The following is a 25,117-nucleotide window of genomic DNA, read 5'->3' on the forward strand; positions in this document are numbered from 1 at the left end:
AGTCAAGTAGAAATTGTCTATAGAAAAGACAGATTTATTCATCCAGTAATTTATTTGTTTAAGAATAAAACATGTAGGCCACATTACACTATTACATTTAGAAGTAAAGGACAAAATCATTGACTTTGAAGGATCAACAGCATTGAATAATAAGCAACTTCTAAAGGTATGTGTAATCCTGATTGTAAAAGAAAACATACAGAAATTGTTGACCAAAGAAAACATTAAAGTAAGAAAGAAAACCTCAAAATAACACAATTTCTTTTTAGGTGATTTTTTTGATGATTTTTAATTTTTTTTCGTTTACATCTTTTACCACAAAATCACACTCAAAAAGAAAACAAATCCTTGTCAAGCACATTCGCCATTTGTTTTGGAATTTGGCCTCCACCTTTAAACCATCTGTGCAGTAAACACACACACTAGTGATCAAACACACACAATGAGCACATGTGCTTGGAGCGGTGGCAGCCATTGCTGCAGCACCCGGGGAGCAGAGAGGGTGAAGGGCCTTGCTCAAGGGCCCAACAGTGGCAGCTTGCCAAGCCCAGGTATCAAACCCCCAACCCTGTTATCAATAGCCCGATGCTCTAACCGCTGAGCCACCCATTATTATTAGAATACCTAATTCATTATTAATGTTAATCAGAGAATGTAACAATAAGATAACTGATATAAAATTTTGGAAAGCAAAACCAAGACGGAGGCCTGACTTGCACATAAAAGAGAGGAAATTTGGTGGAATAAAATGTAAGACATTTACTCACAACAAAAGCAATAGTGAAAGTATTGCCTTAAAAAACACTGAGTACAGTTGTGGAAGTGATACCTGTAAACATCATATTAAGCTATTTGTTTGGTATTCCTGCCAAATAAATTAAAAAGTGGTCAAAATATTTATTGTAGTTTTGCATAACATCTGGTTCACCTCTTTGCTAAGGTAATGTGCTGTGTCTGAACTGTCTAAGAATGTGTATATTTGCCCTTTTACCAGTAGGTAACACTGTATTTTATTTATAGTGGCATAGACCGACTAGGAAAGAAAACGTTACCGGGACCAGACCTGTGCACCACTGCTGTAGGAGAGAACATTTCATTGTCACTGAAGCTGAGACTCACTGTGACTTGGGTCTTCATGAAAGCCAAGCTGTTGGCAGTGCTGTGCCCTCTAATGTGAAAAGACAAGCTGGCTACTGTATTTCCAAAACCACTGCAGTGTGCCAAATGACTTTATTCGTGACAGAGGTATACCTGTCCTGTTAGATCTGCAAGGTCAGAAGGCCTACATAGATGCACTGAGTACAGAGAAAGTGAGTATCACCGTTAATCACCATCTTTGAGAGAAGACAGCTTTCAGTCAGTTGCTTAATTCAGGCTGTCAGCAGATGACCCATATTGGTGTTCTAGTTTCTGCACTTTATAAAATGACCAAGTCGAGGCTAATCTCACATTCTAGTCTGCGAACCTTTGTGGTTTGTGGAATGGCATTAATTTGACAGACATCAAATCTCAGCATAAATTATATTACGTAGCTCAGAGCCAGTCTCATGAATTTTAAAGCTCTGTTAATACAGCATAAGCATGATTTTCAGGGAATACCTACCCATGTACTTCCTTGTTTAATATGTACATTCAGTATTCTAGGGACACTAGACTACTTGTGGACACTACGGCCATGCATAATGATGTTCGATTACTATGTGCGTCTATCAAAGAACTAAGGCACTTGATCCTCAGTAGAGGTGCCCTTTAAAACCCACACGCCCACATACACCACTAAACTACATTCTTGGTGCATGTCAAATGATTTTAGCCACTGAGCAAGCCAGAGGGGAGAACTGACAACTGGTGTCAGAAAGGCAGCTGCAATCTGCATTGCTTGTCTAGCCAGGAAATTGCCCTCTATTTCAGTGTTACAGGCCTGTTTGTTTTTCCATTAGCTTTCTGTAATTTCAGCATCCATGGTCACCAAGTTTTATTGCTGCATTATGGTGGCATAGATCAGCTTACAATTTAGCTCTAAAAACACCATTAGAAGGCACATTAGATGAGGATATACAGCTGTCTCCAAGATTTTAATGCAACTGTTTGAATTATATAATTTGTTCAAGTGGGACAAAATGAACAAATTTATTTCCACACATTTTAAAGCATGATTTCTTTCCGTTTTCAATTTGTATGCCTTCCTGTCAGAAGACTCTAGTTCAAGACAGTTTTATGACACATTTTATGTTTTTATTATTTACATGATATTCAGTTCAGCAAATAAACAATAATTGTGCTTAAAATGTGCAGAAGTTCTTCCTCTGTAGATTACATGTAAACACTTTTACTGAGAAATTCATCAAAACAAGTCATCTGACATCAGATTCCTCATCTTCTTGACCTTTTTGAGTCCTTTTCCTTTGAGCAGCTGCTTTGAAGAACCTTCCAGATCTATCAGGTCCACAGAGCAAAGCAGCGAATGGGTCAGTGTGGCTCATCCTTACGTCCCCTGCCTGCGTCTGTTTGATAGGCCAGCGAAACCACGCCCATTCTGCATACCACGCCCACCTCGCCTCCAAAACAAAGCTCAGAAAACCGAACAGTGAGCCACTGACGGCTGTTTAAACACCAGCAGAGCGGGTTCTGCGACAGTAGGCTGGATTTAACACTTTCCTAGCTTCTATTTGCTGAAATGGAAAGATTAATGCTTGAGAGACTGAAGACCAAGAGCTGCGTTGATGCAGCCCCCGAGTAGCAGGCGAGATTTGCCGGCTGTGATTGGTCACGTCAGGTGAAGGGGGCGGGGCGTTCGTGCGTGTGCGTGCGTCCGTGTGTATGTGTGTGTCTGCGGTCATACAGACGCGCTGTAATCCAAGGTGGATCTGACGGTGATCAGGGACGAGCACATCAGTCCAGCTTCAAAAAGCCAACAGCGGTGAGTGAGCGGTTTACACCGGCGTCCTCAGAGACTGAGCTCCAGCTGAGGCGAGGCGGTAAAAGCGGATAAATCGACGGTAGGAGCTGCTGGAGCGGGATGAGGATGATGATGGTGATGATGAAGGGAAAATGGCACAAACTGGGGCGTGTTGGAGGCTACAGTCAGTCATCACACAGAGCTGATCCCAGAGCGCTCACTGACAGTCACTGGCTGAACTGTGTGTGTTGGTATAGATGGAGGCAGAATTGCTGTTAGCTGTGCAGCCTGATTAATATTTAATGATCAGGTTAATGATTATGAGTTGGCGCATATTGGTTGTTTTCCTGTTTACTCACGGTGATAATAAATGGCAGGTTTATGCGTTCCTAGTGGATGTTAGTTTATTATTATTATTATTTATGGGTGATGTTGTGGACAGGTGCCATGTGTGTGTTGCGGTACAGTGGCAGCAGCAGGCCTGTGCTGCGCCACCAGTGCCCATCTAGTGGGAAGAGGCCTGTGTGTGTGAGAGAGAGAGTGGGAGAGAGAGAGAGAGAGGGAGAGAGAGAGTGTGACGTCAGAGGCAAAAATTGCGCCAGAAAAAGAGACGACGAGACAGAGCGAAGATCTTCCCCTGACATTGACAACCAGACAACCAGAGACAGCTTTCTATCCCCCTTCAAAGCTGAACCTGCACCCCCATTAACATCTCAACCAGCTTTTGTGTTTCTTAAAATTTTGTATCATTGTAATGTAATCTGCCTTAAAGGAAAATTCCATCAGTGTTTGTACATTTCTTCATAATTCACTGGTTGAGATGTAAAGAATGACAGTCAGGGTGGTTTAATATATGATGGGGATGGGGATGGGAACCAGGGATCTCTACAGCACAAATGTAGGCATCTTATTTTCTGTCCAAAAAGGCCAACAGACCTACAATCTTATTGAGGATCATATGTAATGTTGATCATGGTAAAATTGTTACCATCTTAAAACATGCCACATGTACCCCTCCACCATGAGTGATAAAAAAAAAAAAAAAAAAAAAAAAAAAAAAAAAAAATATATATATATATATATATATATATATATATATATATATATATATATATATAAAATTGCCAGAATTGTACTGTAAAACTGTACTTTTTTGAAACAATGTGCTAGGCATCCGGAAGCATATTCAAAAAGTCATGAGAGTCATGACTGTTGCCTGTAAACTATTTAGATGTCTAGGTCTTATCACCGCCACTGTAAACAACTCAGTAAGTTTCTCTCTAACAAAGCATTTTACATCAAATTAGTCTGAATACCTTTGTTTACATCACTATTTCATTATCCAAAAATATATATCTGGTGAAATTCCCCTCTATGCCAAACACTTCCATGACAATTCCATGCCTAAATTAGGAATTCGGGGACTAAGCTAATATTCTTTATTGGAAAAATGAAAATTGTTTTGTGCAGTAAACCAAACACAATCCATATGATCAAATGCACATTGTTCCCTGAATATCGCTGGATACTCTGAATTATGATGTTGCTAAAGGGCCAAGAAACACATTTTGCTACATGCAAGCTAATACTGCTACACATTCAATTGAAAACACAAGACTGGCAACATCACCAAAATGTGAGGTCATACCAAATGTGGTAGTTCAGCAGTAGTAGCTCTGATTGGAAGTAGCTGGTGTTATTATTAAACTACTGGAGTTATTTAATGAAGTTCAAAATTAGACTTACTTTCATACGGAGTTGTTTTAGTGAGCAGGAATGTCAGCCTATCAGACGATCCTGCAGTATTAAATGAAAAAAATGAACACAGGATAAATGTTTAGAAATCTTTTACATTAAAAATCAGCAAAATCAGCTTAGAGTTTTTTAATTGGGGACGATGGCAACAGCAGAATATCTCACGCTGCTTTAGCTTTGTAGGTCTAGTGCAAAGCTAAATGTGCAAACCCTGAGCCCTTAATATATTAAAGGGCCTACAGTTAAACAGAGCTGGATTCTGCTCTCTAGAAAGCAAAACTGATGAATTAAGGAGACTCTGTATAGTGTATATAGTGGAATAGATACGCAGTTTCATAAACTGTCACACAAATACTTTATTAAACTGTGTGCTTGTGTCTTTAATTGGCGGTATTTTCCCTTGAGTTGTTTTACTTTCACTTACATTTGGACTGATAGGCGCTCTTATGTGCTACACACAATGTACTGTCATGTGATCACAGAGTGTGTAAATGTTGGCTGAGGTTTGACATCTATTGTGTTTAAACCTGAATGCTTGACTGGTGAAAAGAATGCCATGCCACCTGCTTTAGTTGAAATGGATTTCCTCTGAAAAAAAGCTAAGCAGCATATTTTCAGTTGTATTATCAGAAGGGATCAGCTTAATCTTTTACTGCATGTATCTTTAAATATACCTGAGTAGTAGTCATACGAGTCTCGGTGGCCTCCCTTCTTGCATGGCCACTGATATACTTGTGTGCCATTTTCCTTCCATTTCTACATGATGGATTTAACTGAACTCCAGGGGATGTGGCTTGGGTGTTTTTGTATCCATGCCCTGTTTTATACCCTTGAAAAACCTTTTCTCTGAGTGTTCTTTTGTGTTCATGGTGTATTTGTAGCCAGGAATAGTGATTAACGTGTGACTGGACCTTCAAGATTTTGTGTATTTGTAATATAGTCACTTGAGACACAATTAATGCACTAAATCACCATTTTACTAATTGTGAGAATACTAGCACAACCTACCTTGACCTCTGTTGAATTAGGCCAGTCACGTTAAAAAGGGGGTGAATATTTATGCAATCACTTATTTTACTCACACATTAAGTCTGAGTAAAAGTCATAAATTGAGTCTTTTTTGTAAAATCATGTAAAAAGGCAATTATATTGACCATGATTGCTTTTCCTAAAGCAATAAAAGGAGAAAACATTCAAGGGGTGAATGCTTTTTATAGGCACTGTGTGTGTGTACTGATTGTCTGTGTGTTTTTCTTCCAGTTTAGGAGAATGGATTTTAGCTTCCGTGATAATAGCGCATGTGGAGCTCCCAAGCCAGGCCAGGACAGCCTGCTGAAGAAAGAGTTTGTTGGTGGGCCAGAAGCAAAGAGCTTTGACAACAAAGCTGGTGAGAGGATGGATGGGAAGAGTGAAGGTGAGCTCAAATCTCATGGGGACACTTTGTAAAAAGTGAAACAGGGTTGATCTGAAGTGTTTTTGAGGTTTGAATTAGTATTACCTGATGGATTGTGCTCATTATAACAGAAATGTGACCTTGCATAGTTTCATTAACAGTATTTATGGTGTAATAAGAGCTATAATAGATAAACAGGTTTTGACAATACTTTGTTTAAAGGACTTTACTTGAACCTTTCGAATGGAGCTTGATGCATTTTCCTTCCTCATCTCCATTACTTGACACAGTTTGCTGCTGGTAACTGGGATGGTCACAGCTGGTTGTGTAACCATGGTAATGGGCCCACACTCTCTGCCTGTCTCTTCTCTTTTGCATCAGCCGTCTCTGACTAGCTCTCTCATTACACCTAATCAGGACTATAGATGGAGCCTGGACTATTTTAGGGAGTGTTTTCTCCCAATCGCTGTTTACAGGGGCGACATTAAACCAGACACAACCAGACATGAATTGTCAATCACTCTTCATAACTTAGCCATCAGACTGGACCCAACAGGAAATACCATTTACTCTCGGTTTGCCATTATCAAAAGAACAAGGCTTAGTGTGAATAGAGAGCATGTGTATGCTCTGTAGAACGAAGCAATATAGGTGTCTCTTCTTTTAGCCTTCCCAGGTTCTGGATTCATGTCAGGGATGTCTGGAGGGCAGACTGGGAGCCAGTTTCAGGGTTTCCTAGGAGAAAGTCGCCCTGGTGCACCTGAAAAACAGCTCTTTGGCACTGATGTATCAGGTAAGGCAAACTGTGGCATGGTTTTAGAGATTGTCAGAAGGAAAAGCAAAGCTACAATGTGTATAAAATGGTAAAGGTAGTTTCCAATCCAGTGTTTTATTATCTGTGGTTTGACATCTAGATTAAATAACTGATATTTTTGTAAGACCGGGTTGGCACAAAGAGGCATGTTCTGTTTTTTAACAACAATTGTTTAAAAAGTAAAAATCTAACTATGTAAATGTAATTTGAATAGGCATATAATCAGTCTATGAAATGTATTTCTAGAAGCCAGTAACATCATAAAGTCACATTTAAGTGTTAAGATACACTGTATGGACAAAAGTATTGGGACATTTGCATATCTGTGTCAGCAGTGGGTGCAACTTTAAGTAGCTGAATGCATTTATTAGAAGAGATGTCCACAAACATTTGCACATATAGTGTATCTGCATTTATTATTCACTCTCCTCTTGTACTGTATGGCCATTTTGCATCTTTGCCAACTTTGAGCAAGCTGCCATGCTCCATCTGCCATGTAAGTTTGAAAACTGCTGCCAGTGAAGCACACAGAAACTAAATAACACCCAGCCCCTGCGGTTGCACCTGTAGCATACTGCGGTACTCTAGGTGATGGCCCCAAGTGTGTCATGCCTATTCAAATGCATTTTGAATGCCCCATCTATAATGAAAGATGGTTCCAGTCCCTGCCTCCAAACCTCCAGGCCAAGCGTCAGCCGAATGTCCCAGTTATCAGGGGGCGAATCAGCAAATGGGGCTCAAGATGAAGTATAACATGGACATATTTACAGGTTACCACTGTAATAACGCTGATGCCTTTTACGTCACTCATCTCCTGAAGCCTCATGCGCTGCATTTCTGCCATTTTGCTCTGCAGGATTCTCCCAGCCAGCGATGAGCATGAGTGGTAATATGAATGTGGGCATGGCCCCTCTACAGTCGTCCAAGCCTCCTAGCTCGACAGAACCTCAGAAGACATCCGTGCTGCATGCCAGTGAACCGCCTAAACCACTCCAGGCACCCAGTAAACCTTCAGACACAAGCCCTCGTATCACTTCGGACAGCTCTGCAGGTAAAGTTCAACTCTACTTAACATACCTCCAGACTCGTGCAGGTAAGACGGACGTTAACCAAGTATTCAATTTCTGTAATTATAGAGTACTGCAATTGAGGTTTGTGGTTAGTGGTTTATTCTCTTCTCCCTCAGTTCACTTTTTCTTATAAGAAAGATATATAGAAGTTTTGCGACAGAACTAGCTAATGACAATGTACCACATTTGGAACTACATGTATATACAACAGCACAAAGTGGATAGTCATTATCCTCTGGTCAGAAGCTTGAACAACCTTCAGGGCTACAGTGGTTTGAGATGGAATCTGGAGGTCTGAATGTCTCTCATTCTGCAAGCCAAAGGTCATTTTTGAGAATCTAACTAATACTGTACACTCAACAAGCACTTTATTAGGAAAACTACTAGGAAGGCTCTTAACACAGTGTTAGTTCTCTGTGACGTGGGTTCCACAAGATTGATATGATTTTCCTGCAGATTTGTTAAGAACATTTCCATTCTGCAAATCTCCAGTTCTAACACAAGGTGTTCTATTGGATTCAGATCCAGTGACTGTGAAGGCCCCTGAAGAACACTGAATTGATGTTCATGATATGGTGCATTATAATGCTGGTCCAGTATCATTCTTGGCTGACGGAACGGAATCCAACACGGTCTTCTGCTGTTGTTGCACATTTGCCTCAATGTTTGGCATGTTCTGTAATTTGGGATGCTTTTTTGATTGTGATTGTCAGACTGGTCATTCTTCATTGACCTCTCACATCCACATGAAAACCTGAAGCTCACTGACTGTTTTTTTTATTACATCATTCTGAGTAAACTCTAAAGATGTCTTTTTAAGGATTTCAGCAGTTGCAGAAATACTCACAAAATAGTGATTTTCATTTTTGGTTGATTTTTGACATGCTTTTATGCATTAAATTGCTGATTAGATAGTTACATAAATGAGTAGGTGTACAGGTGTTCCTAATAAAGTGCTCATGTAAGAGTGCCTCTTTAAACCAGTTAGAGTGGAGATTGGTACCCTGATATTTAACAGAAGTATTTTAAGTAGGCCACTGTTCTGCAGAGGAAAATGTTTGCCTGAAAATTGTGCACCTATGTGGAAAAAGTCACCAGCAAATGCATTTACTGGCCAAAGAGTGGTCTCTTGTCTTGCTGTGAACAGAGCTTTTGTATGTAGAAAACTCACAGGCCCTAAGCTATACCAATCTCAGCTGGAAAAAAATAAAGGATAAAGGTTTTAGGCTGAAAACTGTCATTTCAACGTTCCCAGTCAGCTGGTCTCTACAGCTTTGACTATTAAAATCTTTTATTCATTTAGGCACACTGTAGATCCTACAAATGTGCAAACTGCTTATTTGTTTTCCATGCAGCACCAAAGATGTCTTGGGTATGCAGATTTTTCATGTCATGTGGTCTTTTTGTGGTGCAAGGGCTCAATGGTGGATAGATCCCCAGTCCAGTGTTTGTCAGGCCTATTTGTGTTGGTGATGCATTTTTAATGACCTATGATTTGCATGGTAGAAAATGACACTTCCTCTTCCTCTTTGTACACCAAGAAGTACGGGGAAACCTTTGGACAGGTGAGGACATGCTCTCCACAGAGTTGTCCCATTCCCCCAACAAACCAGAGCAGAGTCCACCTAAGCCTTTGGGTATCCATGGAAATCAGGATGAAGAAGAAGCTTCATCAGATGAAGAGTCAAATGAGAGAGGCCAGCAGAAAAGGAAGAAGTGTGATGATATGGAAGAGGTGCATGGTCTCTTGGAAAGCCTCAGATCTCCTGAGAAAACCCAGTCAAAAAGCACCGACCAGGGCGACTCTTCGCCCCCAAGTCCAGGGGAGGGCTGGAGGAGTGAGATTCGAGAGTGGGGCGGAGGACGTATCCAAGCCAAGAAAAGCAAGAGCAGAAAAAAGCTCCCTGAAGAGTGGTCCACATTGGCTGATACTAGCAGTCCATCTCCTCCACCTGACCCAAGTCCCTCTGTGGTCACAGACATGGACATTTGCACTGCTTCTGTCATTGGCGTTGAGCAAGGGAGTTCACTGCCTTCTTTCACGCCAGATGCAATATCTCTCACAACCACCATTCAATCGGTTGCCCCAGCAGCAAGTCAGACAAATGTCATCTCACCATCTACAATCCCTGACCCATCCCAGAGCACCCCCGTAATGACTACCTCCTCACATACATCCCCAGATTTCACCTCTGGCTTTAAGACTACTGCAGATTCCATCCCCAGTCCAAAGACCTCCACTGCCTCCCAGAACATTTCCACTGTAACTGGCCCCGTCCCCTCCCCTCCAGTCACTTCCTGCACTGTAGTAAGCCAAAACCCTGCAGCTTCGACTACCCTCACCTCACTCACAAAGCACCAGGAGCCACTGCTGGCAAAGTCCCCCCAACTGAAAGGTTGGTGATACCGAAGAATATATGGAGATGATTTCCTTAATGCATGGCTCAGTGGAGTGGGCCTTCTTCTGCTTAGCTAAGTCTGTAGCTGATATCAATGTACTGAGATACCACATCCCATTTTAGACCACACAAACTTACTGCAGATCGATTTCTCCATGAAAGTTGGCTTAAATGCAGGTGACTGTACACAGCAAAATCCCCAGTCGAACACAAATGACCAAACTTCTCTTGTGCAGCACTGAGACACTCTTTGTTACAATATTAATTCATTTGCATTGAGCGCTTGTTACGTTATATGTATCCTATAATATGCATCTTTTAAGCATATGTCACTGTATTCAACAGTCACGTTGAGGTTTTTTTTTTTTTTTTGGGGGGGGGGGTCAAGGTAAAAACACTTTTTTAACAATAAGCTAAAACTTTGTCCCCCTTTTGACAGCAAAACAGCTCTGGCCTGGTGAGGCATGGACTCCACAAAGACCTCTGAAGGTCTTCTGTGCTATCTGGCACCAAGACGTTAGCAGCAGATCAAGTCTGGGAAACTGTGAGATGGGGCCTTCATGGATTGTATCAATGGCCTTGGGTGCCCAAACCCTGTTGCCAGTTAAATGTTTTTTTTTACTTGAACCATGCTGGCAGGTACTGACTGCTGCATACCAGGAACACCCCACAAGACCTGCCTGATGCTTTGGAGATGTTCTGACGCAGTCGTCTGGCCATCACAATTTAACCCTTGTTAAAGTCCCTCAGAACCTTACGCCTGCCAATACATGTTGACTTGCTGCCTAATATCGGCAGGTGCCATTGTATTAGGATTGTTAATGGTCTCATTTTTCCAATGTACCCAAAAACCCCTTGATCAAATGTTAATTTCAGATGCATTGCTTATGCATGTTAGTTACTTTTAGGCACACTTTGATCTAAGTCTGTGCTCATACATGCATCATATTCCAGTATAAGAACAGGTCCCAGTTGGGGAACTCAAATTTTTAGACAATACATTAACCACACTGAGCTAAATTTTGAGCTCTACTGGTTGATGTTTGGATCTTTGAAAACTAGTTCTTGGCCTGTCTCTCCATTTTTCAACCCTTTACTATCTTAGTGATGCTAGCCAGCCTCAGTCTATATATGCCATTCACGAATAGCATTATCAAAAACATAAAAACAAATCATATAGAATTACTAGATCTCCCAGTGACATTGTTTAAAGAACAGATGACTTCCACAAGTATGATGTAATTACAAAAAGAACAGAAATTAACAGGACATGAGTAAAGATGAAATTGCAAATAAAATCGGAGCTGCAAATGTTTGGGAGACAGCTGAGACTATTTACTCAGTGATAGACAGAGTGCAAGACATGTCTGTATGAGATGGAAAAATGTGGTACAGTTAATGTGAACATTAATTTCTGCACTCTGGTTGATGTATCCAGTGAGTAAAGCTAGCTTAGTGCTGCACAAGAGCGGTTTGTCCCAGTGACACCAGTTTGGCTAGGTTTCATTTATTTAAGCTATATTTAAGCCATCTTTTAAGAGCAAATGAAAGCGCTCTCTTTGGAAATTTACCGTGACTGGAAATCCCATAGTAGACTCCCCCTTGCCTTTCTCTCTATGATCTTTCCTGCATGTTATAAACTGTTGGTGGTGTCTTAACACACTGATTGCTTTGCATTGCATCAACCAAAAGACCGTTTATTGGCTATCTCCGCTTTTTTTTCCGAATAACAGCAGGCCTTTCTTTTTCTCGCAGCATCTCCCAGAGTGCACTGATCTTTTACATTTGTGTGACTCTCATGAGCTGTCTGATCACATGTGTGGTTTTTAATGCTGCTCATTCAGAGTGGGTTGATGATAGTGTCATTTTGCAGTCACATTATACATCTATCCCTGCTATGCTCTAGACCTTCTCTCATTTAGGACTGTTTACATAAGACATAACTGCAATGCTGCCAGCTGACTAATCTACACAGATCTCTGATTGTCCCTTAATGACTGCTGGACATCTGGGTTTAACTGCAAAAAAGCATGTCTCACTGTTAATAATGAAAACTCTCTTTTTTTTTGCATTCTGTTTATGGATTACACTGGTCGATGCACCCTGGATGTACAACAGGTAATGGATCTGTGGCTTTCACTGTGTGTTGTGTAGAACCACTCATTGAGCATTGTAGGGTAATTATTACTGCATGGTTTAGGAACATGAGGAAAATTGCAATTACAGCAACAATTGTGCACGACTACATTTTTCCTGAAACTCCAATTGGGACTGAACATAAAAGCATATAAAATCCCCCAGAGATTAAGGGTGAAAACAAAAGTCCCTGAGAGCTGTAGGAAGAACCCTTGGGAGGAACCAGTACTCACAAGGGGGGCCTGTCTTCCTCTGGTCAAAATGACAAATTATTAATCAAGTCACCATACCACCACAAAACTGTTCTTCTCAGATATACTGATATAGTTATAGTAGTGATGCTAGGAATAATGAAAGCAATGATATCTGGTTAATGTAAAGGTAATAGTAATCATAGAAACAGTAATAATAGTAATAGTAATAATAATAGTAGTAAACTTCAGTAATGAATTGAGGTCAACTAGGGCAGAAAGCAGTAGCTAGAGGATGGACAGTTGATCTGCAGTTGTTTTTTTAATGTCTCAAGGTATATTCAGTTTAGTATTTACCATAAACTAGGAGGAGATCTGGAACAAAGTATAATCGGTATATTTTAATTATGGATCACATAGGGCATAGTCTGCAGTTGTGTGTGGAGGTCATAGAAGTAAGTTTTTTTTAAGTAGAACGTTTAGCTGCATCATGACAGTATCACTGTTTAAATATAATTTGTTGAGAGATGGGTACAATGCCTATTGAGCTTGATTTCTGAAGAAACATTGGATGAGCAGGAATCTACACATTTTGTACTTACTCTTGAGCAGTACAGTACCTCAACAATCAGGACTGAACACTAGGGATGCAAGTTTCATCAAACAGATACTGCCACTGCTCACTTGTTCCTAAACAAAGAGATTTAGACCTCACAGGTATGCCTGTTTTGTTTATGTTATGTTTTGTATGATGCTTATATGACATTACAATTATTACTCTGGCATTTATTCAGCTGAACACTTTAGCGGCATCAAATGTGCATTAGAGAGGAACAAAATGCTGAGACATTGCCTACCCACAGCATATTTTCTGCAGTGACATGACAGAGGAGAAATGCAGATGTAAGCTGGACCTGCCAGGGGTTGCTGTGACCTACATCTTTTCGACCTACGACATTTCTTTCCTTCGTGATATGGACAGCCCTCTCTAAGATCCCCTCTGATGCAAACACTTATACTTTTTATTTCCACCACACACTAAAACAGCTTTAGTGGCAAAAATAACTCCTATAAAATAACTGGTCATCAATTGAAGTAATCATGGTTATAGAAGGGGGTCAGAAAGCTGACCAATTTAAGTGTATAACTGTCAGCTTCTTTCTGTAGAACTAGCTGTTCTACAAACTGTTCACACTATCATGAAGCAATACAAAAGTTTTTGCAGTGTTTCTGGGGTAATAAAACAAAAATTAAGCTTGCCAAACCAGCACTTTGAGTGCCTCAAAGTGGGGGAGCAGGAGCAAGATATACAGATTCTCACATAAAGCTGCTTCAGTACCAATTTCTGTCTCAGGATTTGTACATAGATGTTTTGTCACATTTCATAAATAAGATTCTTTGTCTTTCTCAAGTGAAAGAAGACATGGCTGCCAAAGAAAAGACAGAGAAGATGGACATTTCTCCTAAGATAGACAATTCAAGCATGCTTGGGAAAGCAGATAAGCCTGAAAAGACAGAGAAGATTGACACCTCCATAAAGAAAGTGGAGAATTTGGACAAGATCCAAGAGGCAGAGAAGAAGGACCATAAACCCGAGAAAAAGGAGAAAGCTGAGAAAGTGGACAAAGCTGAAAAACCAAATAACGAGAAGAAGGAGGAGAAGAAGAACGGCAGTGAAAAAGTGGACAAGACAGCAAAAAATGAGAAGAATGAGAAGGTTGGCAAAGGGACCACCAAACCTACTACAACTAATGAAAGTAAAGAAGTGATCAGCCCTGAGGACAAAGCTAAGGTAGGTTGTTTGACCAGATATTTTCCTTCCATGACTTATTACATAGTTAGGATCTTTGCTGCCATGTTCTTTTTGTATTCCCTGTTTTTATGTGAATATGTAGGCAAACCAACAGAATTCAGCCAAACCAAGCTCGAATTCTACTGGAGAAAATTCTGCTAATAAAAAAAACCTTGTGCCCAAGACAACAACCCCAACCACAGTCAATAAAAAACCTGGCACCAATTCTGTCCGTGAGGCCAAGGTGAGTACACTTTCAATGACCATGTGTGGTTATTTGGGTATGACAGTCATAAATTAGGGACATTTGGGCATTATTGTCAACTAGAATGACGGCGTGTGCGGCATGAGAAAGATTATTCACAAGTGGACAGTTGCCAATCTTCCCAGGTATTGACGTCCCAGCAAATTCACCCCAAGGTCAGACTGTGCAATGCTGAGATAAAATCCCAAGAGCTACATGTTCAAGTTCATGACAGTACAGTTCGATAAAAACTGAACAAGTATGGCTTGTTTGGAAGGGTTGCCAGGAGCCTCTTCCTTCCTCATATTCCTCCATAGCAATGTGAGAGACTGATCAGAGAGTCAGAGAGTTAACCATTACGTCACTTACGATTCATGATGCAATCAAAGACCAATTCATTCCATTTTGCCCCAAACAATTTCCAGTGTACTCCTACAGATGTCCCTCCCATTTTCTTTATGCTTTTTCATCCCTCAGACTCCAGAGAACAGTGCTCCCCCCCAGCGGAAGCCCCCTGTGCCAAAGTTTAATGGCCCCCGCACTCCACGGGGTTCCTCTGGTGAGTCTCAATTAACTTGAACATTAACATGCTACCTTCTGAAGTTAAAGCACAACACACAAGATCATATCAACAGAAAAACTGAGTGAATATGATTAGAGTGCTGCAATTAAACTATTGCTGCAAATTTGAAGCTCACACTGATATGTATACTATGTTACTCATTTACTCATATTTTAGTTATTGTTACTAATTTTCTGTGACTTCTGGAACTTTCCTCCTCTGGGGTTTTTGCTTTTACTCACACAGCCATGTTGTTAACTTACCGCCTCTTTCTCCTAAAGCTAAAACTTCACCGAAGACAACCCCTACCCCCTCCGTGAATGCAGGCAATGCTCCAGCTTCACCAGCCACCAACGGGAGCTCTCGCCCATCCCGTATCACCAAACCTCCTGTGCCCAAGCAGGTTCCTCTACCAAGGAAGCCTCCAGTGCCACGAGCACCACGTAACACTCGGCTCACCAATGCCCCCTTGCCTGATCTAAAGAACGTGTCCTCCAAGATCGGCTCCACAGACAACATGAAGTACCAGCCTGGTGGAGGCAAGGTACAGTGATTTGGAGCATGTTTACAGTAATGCTCAGTACAGTAGTCTCATCTGTATGTGATGTTTTGTAAAGTGTAGTCAGATATGTGCAATGTGACCGATACCGAGTTAACTAAAAAGAATATGAGTATATTTTAAGCAGTTTTCCACAACGTAATGGATATATCAGATAAAGGAGCCTGTTGAACCTCTACCTAGAAATAGAAGAAAATAACCTGACTGGTCTGAAATCCCAGAACCAACATTTGCGTTTTTTTAGTAGGGATAGTCATCAAAGTAGCAGTATATTCAAAAGGGGCAATGAAGTCAGAACAGAGGAAGAACAGAGCTTGTTGTTGTACACTGGTGTAGATTCTGTAGCTGTAGTGTTAAGTCTACTCTGAGTGGTATCTTAAGCAAGCCTGTGACTCTATGACTCTTTCTCCTAGATTCAGATAGTCCACAAAAAGCTGGACTTTAGCCATGTGACCTCTCGCTGTGGCTCCAAAGACAACATTAAGCACATCCCAGGAGGTGGCAATGTAAGTGCCTATTGTTTTTGTATTATTTTGTATATATCTCCAAGCTAACAGTCAGCGGAGTAATAAGAATGTTTTTTTGGTTTGAGAGTATTTATCCCAGACTTTTTTGTTCAAATTAAAGTTTCTGTTGCATTTAATTCATTGTCCATGCATTTTAAATAGATTACCTGTCCATGGTGCTGAAACGTCACTAGCTTAACATAACCCTCAAGCCAAAACATTCCAGTTTAATTCAAATAAAACAAGATAATTTAAAGTTAACACTGGTAAACTTGTTGGTTACTCGTTGTAAATATAGTAAAGCATTGTCTGAATAATGCTTTGTTATGAGTCTGAATACAATACTGTAACTCTTTTTGACTCATTTGAAAGACTCTTCTAATCCATCCAAAAGCCACTCTTTAAGATTTCATTCCCCCTTCATTAACTTAATGGCTTCCTGATATAATGATTTTCAGATCCAGATCACAAACAAAAAGGTTGATGTGAGCAAAGTGACCTCAAAGTGTGGCTCCAAGGATAATGTTAAGCACAAGCCAGGTAAGTGACTGCTTAATGTTTTTTTATTCTGACTGCTTTCATTATGACTTGTGTGATCAAGGATTTTCTTTCACACAAGAGCTAATTGACTGATCCATGACAGGTGCTGAGGATGAAAACACTGAGTCTCCTAAGAAAGACAAGACTAAGGCCAACGCAGGATCACCAGACAATGTGAGCCATGAACCAGGAGGCAACCACATTGAGTTCATGAATGCCACAGTTATCTTTCTAGTGCAAGAGTTTGAAGTGTTTCATTTCAAAACACTAGCAATAACAAAATTAATCATTATATAGTAGCAAAATAGTTCAATCAACATATTGAATTCTGTATTCACATTTCCCTCTCAAAGAAGTAAAGTTCATGTCCATTAAAGCACCATTATGCCTGAATTGGGATTTCTTGCTCTTGGACTTGAGCCACCACAAAAAGACATGCTTTTCACATGCATTTCTGAACAAGAGACATGGAATCATCACTGAAAGTAAAGCAGCAGTGTTTACCATGCTGCTCAATCCAAGCAGATCAAAAGATGCTACAGAATATTTTTCATCAGATAGGTGCATATATGAGAATCATGACTTACCTGCGTGACCAAACATGTTTGAAAACACTATATAAAAGAAATTCATTTTGTTTCTTTACTAGGACATTATTTGCTCTCAAGGTCGCAGTAAATATGGCATTTACTATGGAATGGTTCACTTGTTAACTTATTCACTTTGCTACATAACATTATAGACTGCTGTCATACAACTATTTAGACTGAAGAATAGTAACAAATTGCTAAAGGACATATTATTGAGAATCAATCATTCTCAACAACGTGTTGTGTAATATCGCTGCAATCAATTTTAAACATAGCTTCAGACTCCCTCATAATTTTTTCTGTACACTACAGTGCTCATGTGTACTGTGTTTCCAGGCTGAAGCAGATCAGCAGAAGTCTGAGGGAGGCCCACCTGCCCCCACTCAGACAGATAAAGGGTCTAAGGAGAATGGGCTTAAGGAGAGTTCCTTTAATGCTCCCTCTCGGGGAGAGGGACTCTTGAACTCCCAGGGTCTGGACAAGCGTGTCCCTGCAACAAGTAAGTACATGTGCTAACTAAGCCTAAACCTATTTTATTTTGTTTGTTCATATATTTCCAGTCCATGAGCCTCCTGAACTTTTTCTTAATATAGATTTGTACATTATTTGGTCTGATTTTTAAAAATATCTAAATAGACTTTTTATTGTTACTATTATTCGTTTTTGAAAAAACATGGGCTTGTTTAAGGGACAGACCCTCTGACCAGTCATAAAGGTGGGATTTGCTGCTGTCAGGCTTGAGGAAACTCAGAGAACTTAGGGCTGGATTTCAGATGACTTTTGAGCTAGAACACCCTCTGATAAGTGGGGCTAGGAGGTGGTGGGGTGAGAAAACGTTCTCATTGGCACAATAGGGAGATAAGATGATCAGATATAGAATATTAGATTGGGAGGAAGAAGGCCTTCAGACACGTTCCTTCTTTCAAAATTCACGTAGAAACACTAATGGCTTTCCTAGTTAAGAAAATGTTTTAAATCCCTGATTCAAAACATTAAACTTGGCTCATTAGAGTTACTGGACAAGTAGAATACATTCAGTAGATGATGTATTTTATCAGAGAAAAGACCAGTTCAGCACCTCTCATGCTCTTTGTTTTGCTACCTGTCATTTTCTGTCCCACAGATTGAGTCTTGCAAGCTGAGCTTCCAAGAGGATGCACGAGCTCACATGGACCGTGGCACCAAAATCATCTCCTGGTCCCCCCCGAGTGGCAGCCACCTCCCACCCACATTGCAACACCTCTCGCAGTGTTTCTCTGGGGTCCACAGTCTCCCTCGTCTCAATCCAGCCTGTCGCATCTAGTTGCCAGGGAATGGGTTCAACCAGTACACTAGCAGTACACAAGCTGACCCTTTAAAACCTGCTTTTATCTCGCCACTGTCAATAGCAGCTTTTCTCTTCTTTAACCATTTTCTCTGTTTCCCCAGATACACACAGATCAGATCACAAGGCAAGGCTTTGACAGGTTTGTGGTTTTATTTGGGATAATCTAGACTCCGTTTCCTTGACGGACTGGTCTGAACACAGGATGTTGGTGGTAGCCTCATACAACCATCCCGAAACATGCTTTCATTTGCTTTCAGAGCTTTCAGACTATGGGCGTCAATCAGCGCAAGGACTCATTTGAAAACTAGAATGACGGCTGATCCAAAAAGAATTCTGGTTATGGCTGCTTGGCGGCACCCATACACTCCACCCAAACAATGTGAAATGACAAACTGCGAGTTTCAGGATGGTTATAAGAGGCTAGCACACTGAATGGTCAGAAAAAAAGGGGAAACCACTGAGTAGGCTTGAGTTTATTTGGTCAGTGCCCCAATTCTTAACCAACCACTTTTTCCTGCTTTACTGCCACTACAACCACAATTTTAGTATATCAACACTGCAGTAAGCTGCTCCAAAATTATTGTGAGCCAGTATTATCCTTCCCTTTGGCAGCAGGTATCCTTCTATGGGAACTCCAGAACTCACTTCAGTCTTGTCTCGTTAAATTACTATTGCAGTCAGTAAGCACCCTGTATTACAAGCATGCCAGACTGTCTGTTTAACCTTACTGAAAGAAACAAACACCATCCACCCCAAACATCTTTCCTTCAAATCACATTCTCACCTGAATCCCGGGATGCACACTATTAGACACTTGTAGGCTGTCCGAATAGTGGGATATTTACAGTTTCACCGTAATGTGCATAGATTACAGTAACAACGAGTCAGATCATTACATTGTCTTTCTCTTATGTCAGCATTTCTCTGGGTTGTAGCATAACAGCACAGTTAGTTAAATAACAGGATCGTAGTTGAACACACCCCTCTCCAATATTCACTGTAGCACAGGACGGAGTCTCACATGCTATATGGGAAAGATTTGATGGAAGAGGAAGTGTAAAGAAACGTAAGGTGATGTGAGACAAATGAAAGTATGTAGTATGAAAAAGGGAAACATGCTAATTTTGCTTAGAATATAAATGAGGTCTATCTAATTTGGGACCTTCAGTAGGAGAGATTTTGTAGGATATCTATAGATATGGTTGTGAAGAAACCAACTGTTGACAGACAATCAGTTAAATTAAACCATATTTAAGTTTACATTATAAACCAAGGTGTATCTATTCAAATTCTCATCTATATCAAATGCTTTTGTTAATTGTTCATTCATTGGCCACTTTTTAAGAACTGCCACGTAATCAAAGGCATTGGAAAGTGTTTTTCTAAAGTGCTAATGCAAACAAAAAGAAGTGTGACTTGGTTATATTCATTTGCACAGCCCATGCTTTTCGCATTGCTTTGACACCAGCAGTGCAAAGATAAACTTCTGGACTCTTTATTGGTAACAATATGCTCCATTAAAACAATACTAATACCCATGATTACAGTAAGCCCTAGTATACTGAAAAGCACAGTCTTTATAAAAAATCAGACTCTTTTGGGGGGATACAGAGTAAATGTAAAATCACCAAGGAGGCCTGTTTAGAGTATAAACACTGTGTGAATGTCAAGGCTTTGCAGAGTGGATTCGGAATGCAGCATCTACGTATTGTGTACTATGCCAGCCAGTGTAAGTCAGTGAATAGATTTACAGTAGTCCTGTCTGTAGCTCTCTTTGTGTCTAGTTTACAGTGAAGGGATTGCATAAGCTTCAGTGTGTAATGGTCACGCACACAATTACTCACAGATGAACTCAACTCTTTTTGTGTAGTTGTAGCCTCCTTTATAAATGAATAGCCAGGCCTTAATGCCTCGAACAGTGTTATGAGAAGACTCTGCCCAACCGACATACACACAAACACACACATTCGTTTAGATTTGTATATACACGTCAAAGTTTTTATCATCATAATGTAAAAAAAAAGAAAAAACTTGCTTAACTGAAGAGGTTGTACTATCTTGTGTACAACTTTACTGCACAGTCCTAAAAATAAAGGTCCTACAAAAAGTTTGAGTGATGCCATGGAAGTATTTTTAGATCCATAAAGAACCTTTTAACCGAAGTTATGTAATAACTAAAAGTCATTACAATAGACATTACCTGACACTCTTATCCAGAGTGACTTACAAGGGTACTCGTATTACAGAGGTGGGCCAATGCAGTGTTCGGAGTCTTGCCCAACAACTCTTATTGGTGTAGCGCAGCACCTAGTCACCCAGACCGGAAATCGAACCTCAGTCTCCCACATGGTGTGGTAGCTCACTGGCAGGTAGTGGTGTTATCTGATGCGCCACACCAACCACAACCACAAGACCATGCCCAAACTCCTGGCTTCGGTTCCCATCAGCTCAAAGCCCCCCAGAACTCGAACCCAAATTTCTCTAGTTCTCTTTCCTTGCCTCAGCTAGCAAGTGTGGTCCGCACTTCGCAAACTAGATATGAACTTTCAGCTTTTAAAATGTTCTTCACACACGTCTCTTTGAGTGGTTCTTCCATGGCATCCCTCAACGGACCCTTTGTAGCACCTTCATTTTTGAGAGTGTACCTTTCTGTGGACAGTACTTACAATGAATGTTTACATATAGGTTTTTTTTCCACTTATACTCTAAAAAGACAAGGTACAGATGTAACCAAAGGGTAAACGGAGCATGGGACGAGAGTAAAGGCCAGGCTGTAATTAGTATATGTAACAGGACCAGACAATCTAGACAATGTTAAGTACATCGCACTGTGTTCGAGAATAAGTGTTAGCAGCCAGTGTGCTGAGCCTGATGCATTGCAAAAGTAGGCAGCAATAATTTTTAAGCTTTAGGAAAAATAAAATTTTCTTTCTGCCCAGATCAGCAGCAGATTTCATTTGCACATTAAATATAGGAACAAAAACGTCCCACATGCTAGACAAGGACCTGTTCAGATCCTATGTGACATAAAGATACTAATGAATACTGAAGAATACTAAAGTCTTAACTCATGCATAAGCATCTACACTTTTAAAAATAAAGAAATAAAGGTGCCATAGAAGAACCCTTTTTGGACCCATAAAGAAAAAAGGAAAGGGAAGAACTGAATACTTTGGGCTGGAGTTCAGGTGGCTTTTGCTTTGTGGTTGAAGGCCAGACCCCCCTCTGATTATTAGAGCTTTGACTGGAAGATATGTCAACGTTAAAGTGACATGATGGGGTGGTGGTGGTAGGAAGATTTTGTAGTGAACAAAGAATTTTATAGAACATTAGAATGAGAAAAGGAGGAAGGGCTTCATAGCTCCACTTATGGAACCAAAATGGCTTCTATGGCACATTTAGTTTTAAGAGAGTAATATGAATATGTTGCACATCTTGATTCATTTCACAGCAGTTTGTGGTCAGTTTATATGAACCTGCACCAGCCATTGGGACCCAAAAAGCACACGGATGTAGAGCCAGCCAGGGTATTAAAATGTTTGAGTTGTACATTTCCTTATTCTGATTGTACAGTTTAGGTATGACATATTTGAACCTGCTAAGCAAAGCTGAGCCTTGCCATATTTTGTGAATTATGCATGCTCTATGTAATTGTTTTTTAACGTAGTTAAGCACTTAATTTCAATTGATCTACAGCAAGACATAGCACTTAATAGTACATTGAAACTAGACAGTACATTTCTGTTGTACAGTAAAGGCTTCTTGCCTACCCAATCTGACATTACCGCAGTGAGTAGACCCACAGTTTCAAAGAGTTCAGCACTTAATATTCCCTGTTAAGCCCCTGTTAATTCCCTGTATTTGCAGAAATAAATGCCAACCCTAAATGCTGGAGAATATTTTTCTAGCTTCTGTTGGCTGGAAAGAGAGATTGTACAGCATGGAAGATGGCTTAGATTGTGAAGACACGGTTGTGTGGATACAACAGGAGATAGTAAGCACTACTATGAAGAGATGATCATTGAAAGTTATTAAACAGCAATAATTATAATTATAGATGATTTCCACTGCACCTCCAAAAAATGGAAAATGGCTCACTATGGAAAGTTCTTTACTGTGGAAAAGTCCAACACACTCAGACTTAATTTGACATGCATGATTGGTGTTAAATATATCAAATATTTCACTTTTCACATTTTCATATCCACTGACCTTGATTTTCTGGGAACAAAATCAGAAGGACTTGTGACAGGCAGATGTGTCCTTGAGTGTCCTTTAGGCAGACGAATTGAAAACAAAGGTTAATGGTCATCATTGACCCCCATATCAATGATTCCTCTCAAAGAGCTGATCCCAATACATAGCTTTTGAAGGTCAATCAGTCTGTGTTGTGTCTGTGCAACAAAGCAGTTGGTTTAAATTGGCATGTAATAGTGTAGATCACTCCAGGTAGGCAGCTCAGAGTCCCCAGTACAAGTTAGGCTTCCTTGTGTGTACTATTTTACTCTCAATGGCATACAGGCATCATCAGCCTTGTGTCGTAAACGTTGAGCTGAAATGTTTTGCCTATGAAAGGTGTATTCTTTGTTGTGGTTGTCAACTATTGATGTGAACATTAATAAAAATAACTAGCAAAATCTGTCCACTTTGTTTCCTTCGATGCCACCCATACACACGTCTCATGTTTGCACTGTAGTCACACTGTGCCATGGTGGTGTTCGGTTCTCAGAAAGTACCTCCAGTGCTTTTTCCTATTTATCCAATTATCCAGTTTTTACATATTCATAATAAATTAACCCAGTTTTGTTGGGCTGGTATGGGGGAACACATCCTTAAACAGATGAAAGAATGAAGAGAACTTAAAGAAGAATATTCCTGTAGCTTTTACAAAGATTCTGGTGGTGTAAGAACACACTCTATGTGATGAACTAGCAAAGGGTTTAAAACAAGATAACTAAAGGCCAAATGCTGCCTTCTTGCTCATTTATGATTGGCAAGTGCACTGTAAAATAATAATAATAAGGTGGTAAAAGTCTTAGTTTAGTAGTTTAGTAACAGGCTGCACATTAGTGTATTCAACCTCTCAAGCAATTGTTGCATCAACACTTGGAAACTATAGTATTGTAGTAACTATTGTAGAAATTATGTTGTTGGACAAGCAAAATTTTCCACACTGGTTCCTTGCCTGAACACAATAAGTTAAGAAGTACAAGTTTAGTCCAGAAACAAACTCAACACAAGTACGCAAATGCCAATGTCCTTCCAGTGCTCTGCAAGCGCATAGTCCTGCTGTACAAACTCAACGTGCGTTCTTACATTACTGTGATGGTTAAAACACTCAGAACCCAGGGGGACAATAGAGAACAAATCTAGAACCAGTTTGCCAGACTGGTGCACTTGATAGTACTGACTTGGCAAGATCGACTTACAAGTACAAACTCCAGAGGATGGGAGGACGCTATACAATCATTTTGCATTTGGAACAGCAGTGTGGTGCACAATGCATTCTGGGATTTGTGTCTGTGCCAGGTCCACACACATCACATCCTAAAGCATCCTCGATAACCCAGGCAGAACAAGAACACATCCGGGCATTCGGGCTGTACTTGGCTAGATGTGAGCTTCTGAATGGAGTAATACTTGGGCTGCAACTGATGATGTTTCACAAGACAGGAACACAAGTACAGACAAGATTGCAGATTGAGAATCGGCCCCAGCCTGCGCAGCTCAAAACGCCTGCAATCACTTCCAGAACATGTGATTTTAAATTATTATTATTTATTATTATTTTATCAAAATTTAACAATATAAAAAAAACTGCTGTTTGTATCTGCTGATTAGATAACTGCATGAACGGGTAGGTGTACATGTAGGTGTTGGTTCATTGTAGAGATGTGTTTCTGGTATAATGTCAGTACTTCAGAGAGAGCAGTCTGACTGAGACTGAAAAATCTGCAGTGTTGGCACAGCTGAGGACAAGAGCTACGTCAATGTAAGTCTAAGAAGCTATTATGAAGCTGAAAGACAAGAATAAACCTTTACAGTCATCGGCCAAACCTCAGAATTACCTAAATAAACTGTGTGGAATATTAGAAGGAAAGATTGCTCTGGTGAACTCATTCATCTCAAAGGGACTGGTAGGCCAAGGAAGACCTTCACTGTTGACTGCAGAAGAATTCTCACTTATCTTCAGAATAATCCTCAGCTGTCTGTCTGACAGATCAGAAACTGCCTTCAGGAGGCAGGTGTGTATTGTTTGTAGACTACTCTCTGCAGAAGACTTCCTGGTCAGAGGTTTCAATGCAGGAACTACCAAACATGAATGACCCAATTACAGTTT

The 25,117-nt window shown here is 40.3% G+C and overlaps 1 protein-coding gene and 1 long non-coding RNA gene across 5 annotated transcripts in view; one reads left to right on the plus strand and one right to left on the minus strand.

The window, feature by feature from the left end:
• The first annotated feature begins 2,835 nt into the window (after positions 1-2,835).
• map4l (microtubule associated protein 4 like) lies at positions 2,836-23,414 on the plus strand. 4 transcript variants are annotated; one of them, XM_072691867.1, is made up of 14 exons: positions 2,836-2,920; positions 5,915-6,068; positions 6,715-6,840; positions 7,718-7,912; positions 9,473-10,327; positions 14,070-14,449; positions 14,553-14,693; positions 15,171-15,252; positions 15,537-15,799; positions 16,228-16,320; positions 16,779-16,860; positions 16,964-17,034; positions 17,787-17,949; positions 18,574-23,414. In XM_072691867.1, exons 2-14 carry the CDS (start codon positions 5,924-5,926, stop codon positions 18,576-18,578), a joined length of 2,601 nt encoding a protein of 866 aa, XP_072547968.1. In that variant the 5' UTR covers positions 2,836-2,920; positions 5,915-5,923; the 3' UTR covers positions 18,579-23,414. The 4 variants fall into 4 exon arrangements, with proteins under 4 accessions (XP_072547968.1, XP_072547971.1, XP_072547972.1 ...); XM_072691870.1 differs by having other exon boundaries at positions 9,476-10,327; XM_072691868.1 differs by having other exon boundaries at positions 2,910-2,999.
• Positions 3,310-25,117, minus strand: part of LOC140565781 (uncharacterized) — a 33,310-nt gene continuing 11,502 nt past the window's right edge. The window contains exons 2-3 of the long non-coding RNA XR_011980613.1: positions 4,646-4,696; positions 3,310-3,419 (exon numbers count right to left, since the gene is read on the minus strand). This is a non-coding gene — a long non-coding RNA (uncharacterized lncRNA). The remainder of the gene's footprint in view (positions 3,420-4,645; positions 4,697-25,117) is intronic.

This window comes from Salminus brasiliensis, chromosome 11 (assembly GCF_030463535.1).
Source record: "Salminus brasiliensis chromosome 11, fSalBra1.hap2, whole genome shotgun sequence".
NCBI classification, from domain to species: Eukaryota; Metazoa; Chordata; class Actinopteri; order Characiformes; family Bryconidae; genus Salminus; species Salminus brasiliensis.

What these genes read in the sequence shown, in the direction of transcription:
- map4l (XM_072691867.1), top strand. Translation starts at nt 5,924, where the DNA reads ATGGATTTTAGCTTCCGTGATAATAGCGCATGTGGAGCTCCCAAGCCA. An exon ending in CACTCCACGGGGTTCCTCTG is followed by an intron (nt 15,253 to 15,536) that starts GTGAGTCTCAAT and finishes TTTCTCCTAAAG; the next exon opens with CTAAAACTTCACCGAAGACA. An exon ending in ACCAGCCTGGTGGAGGCAAG is followed by an intron (nt 15,800 to 16,227) that starts GTACAGTGATTT and finishes TCTTTCTCCTAG; the next exon opens with ATTCAGATAGTCCACAAAAA.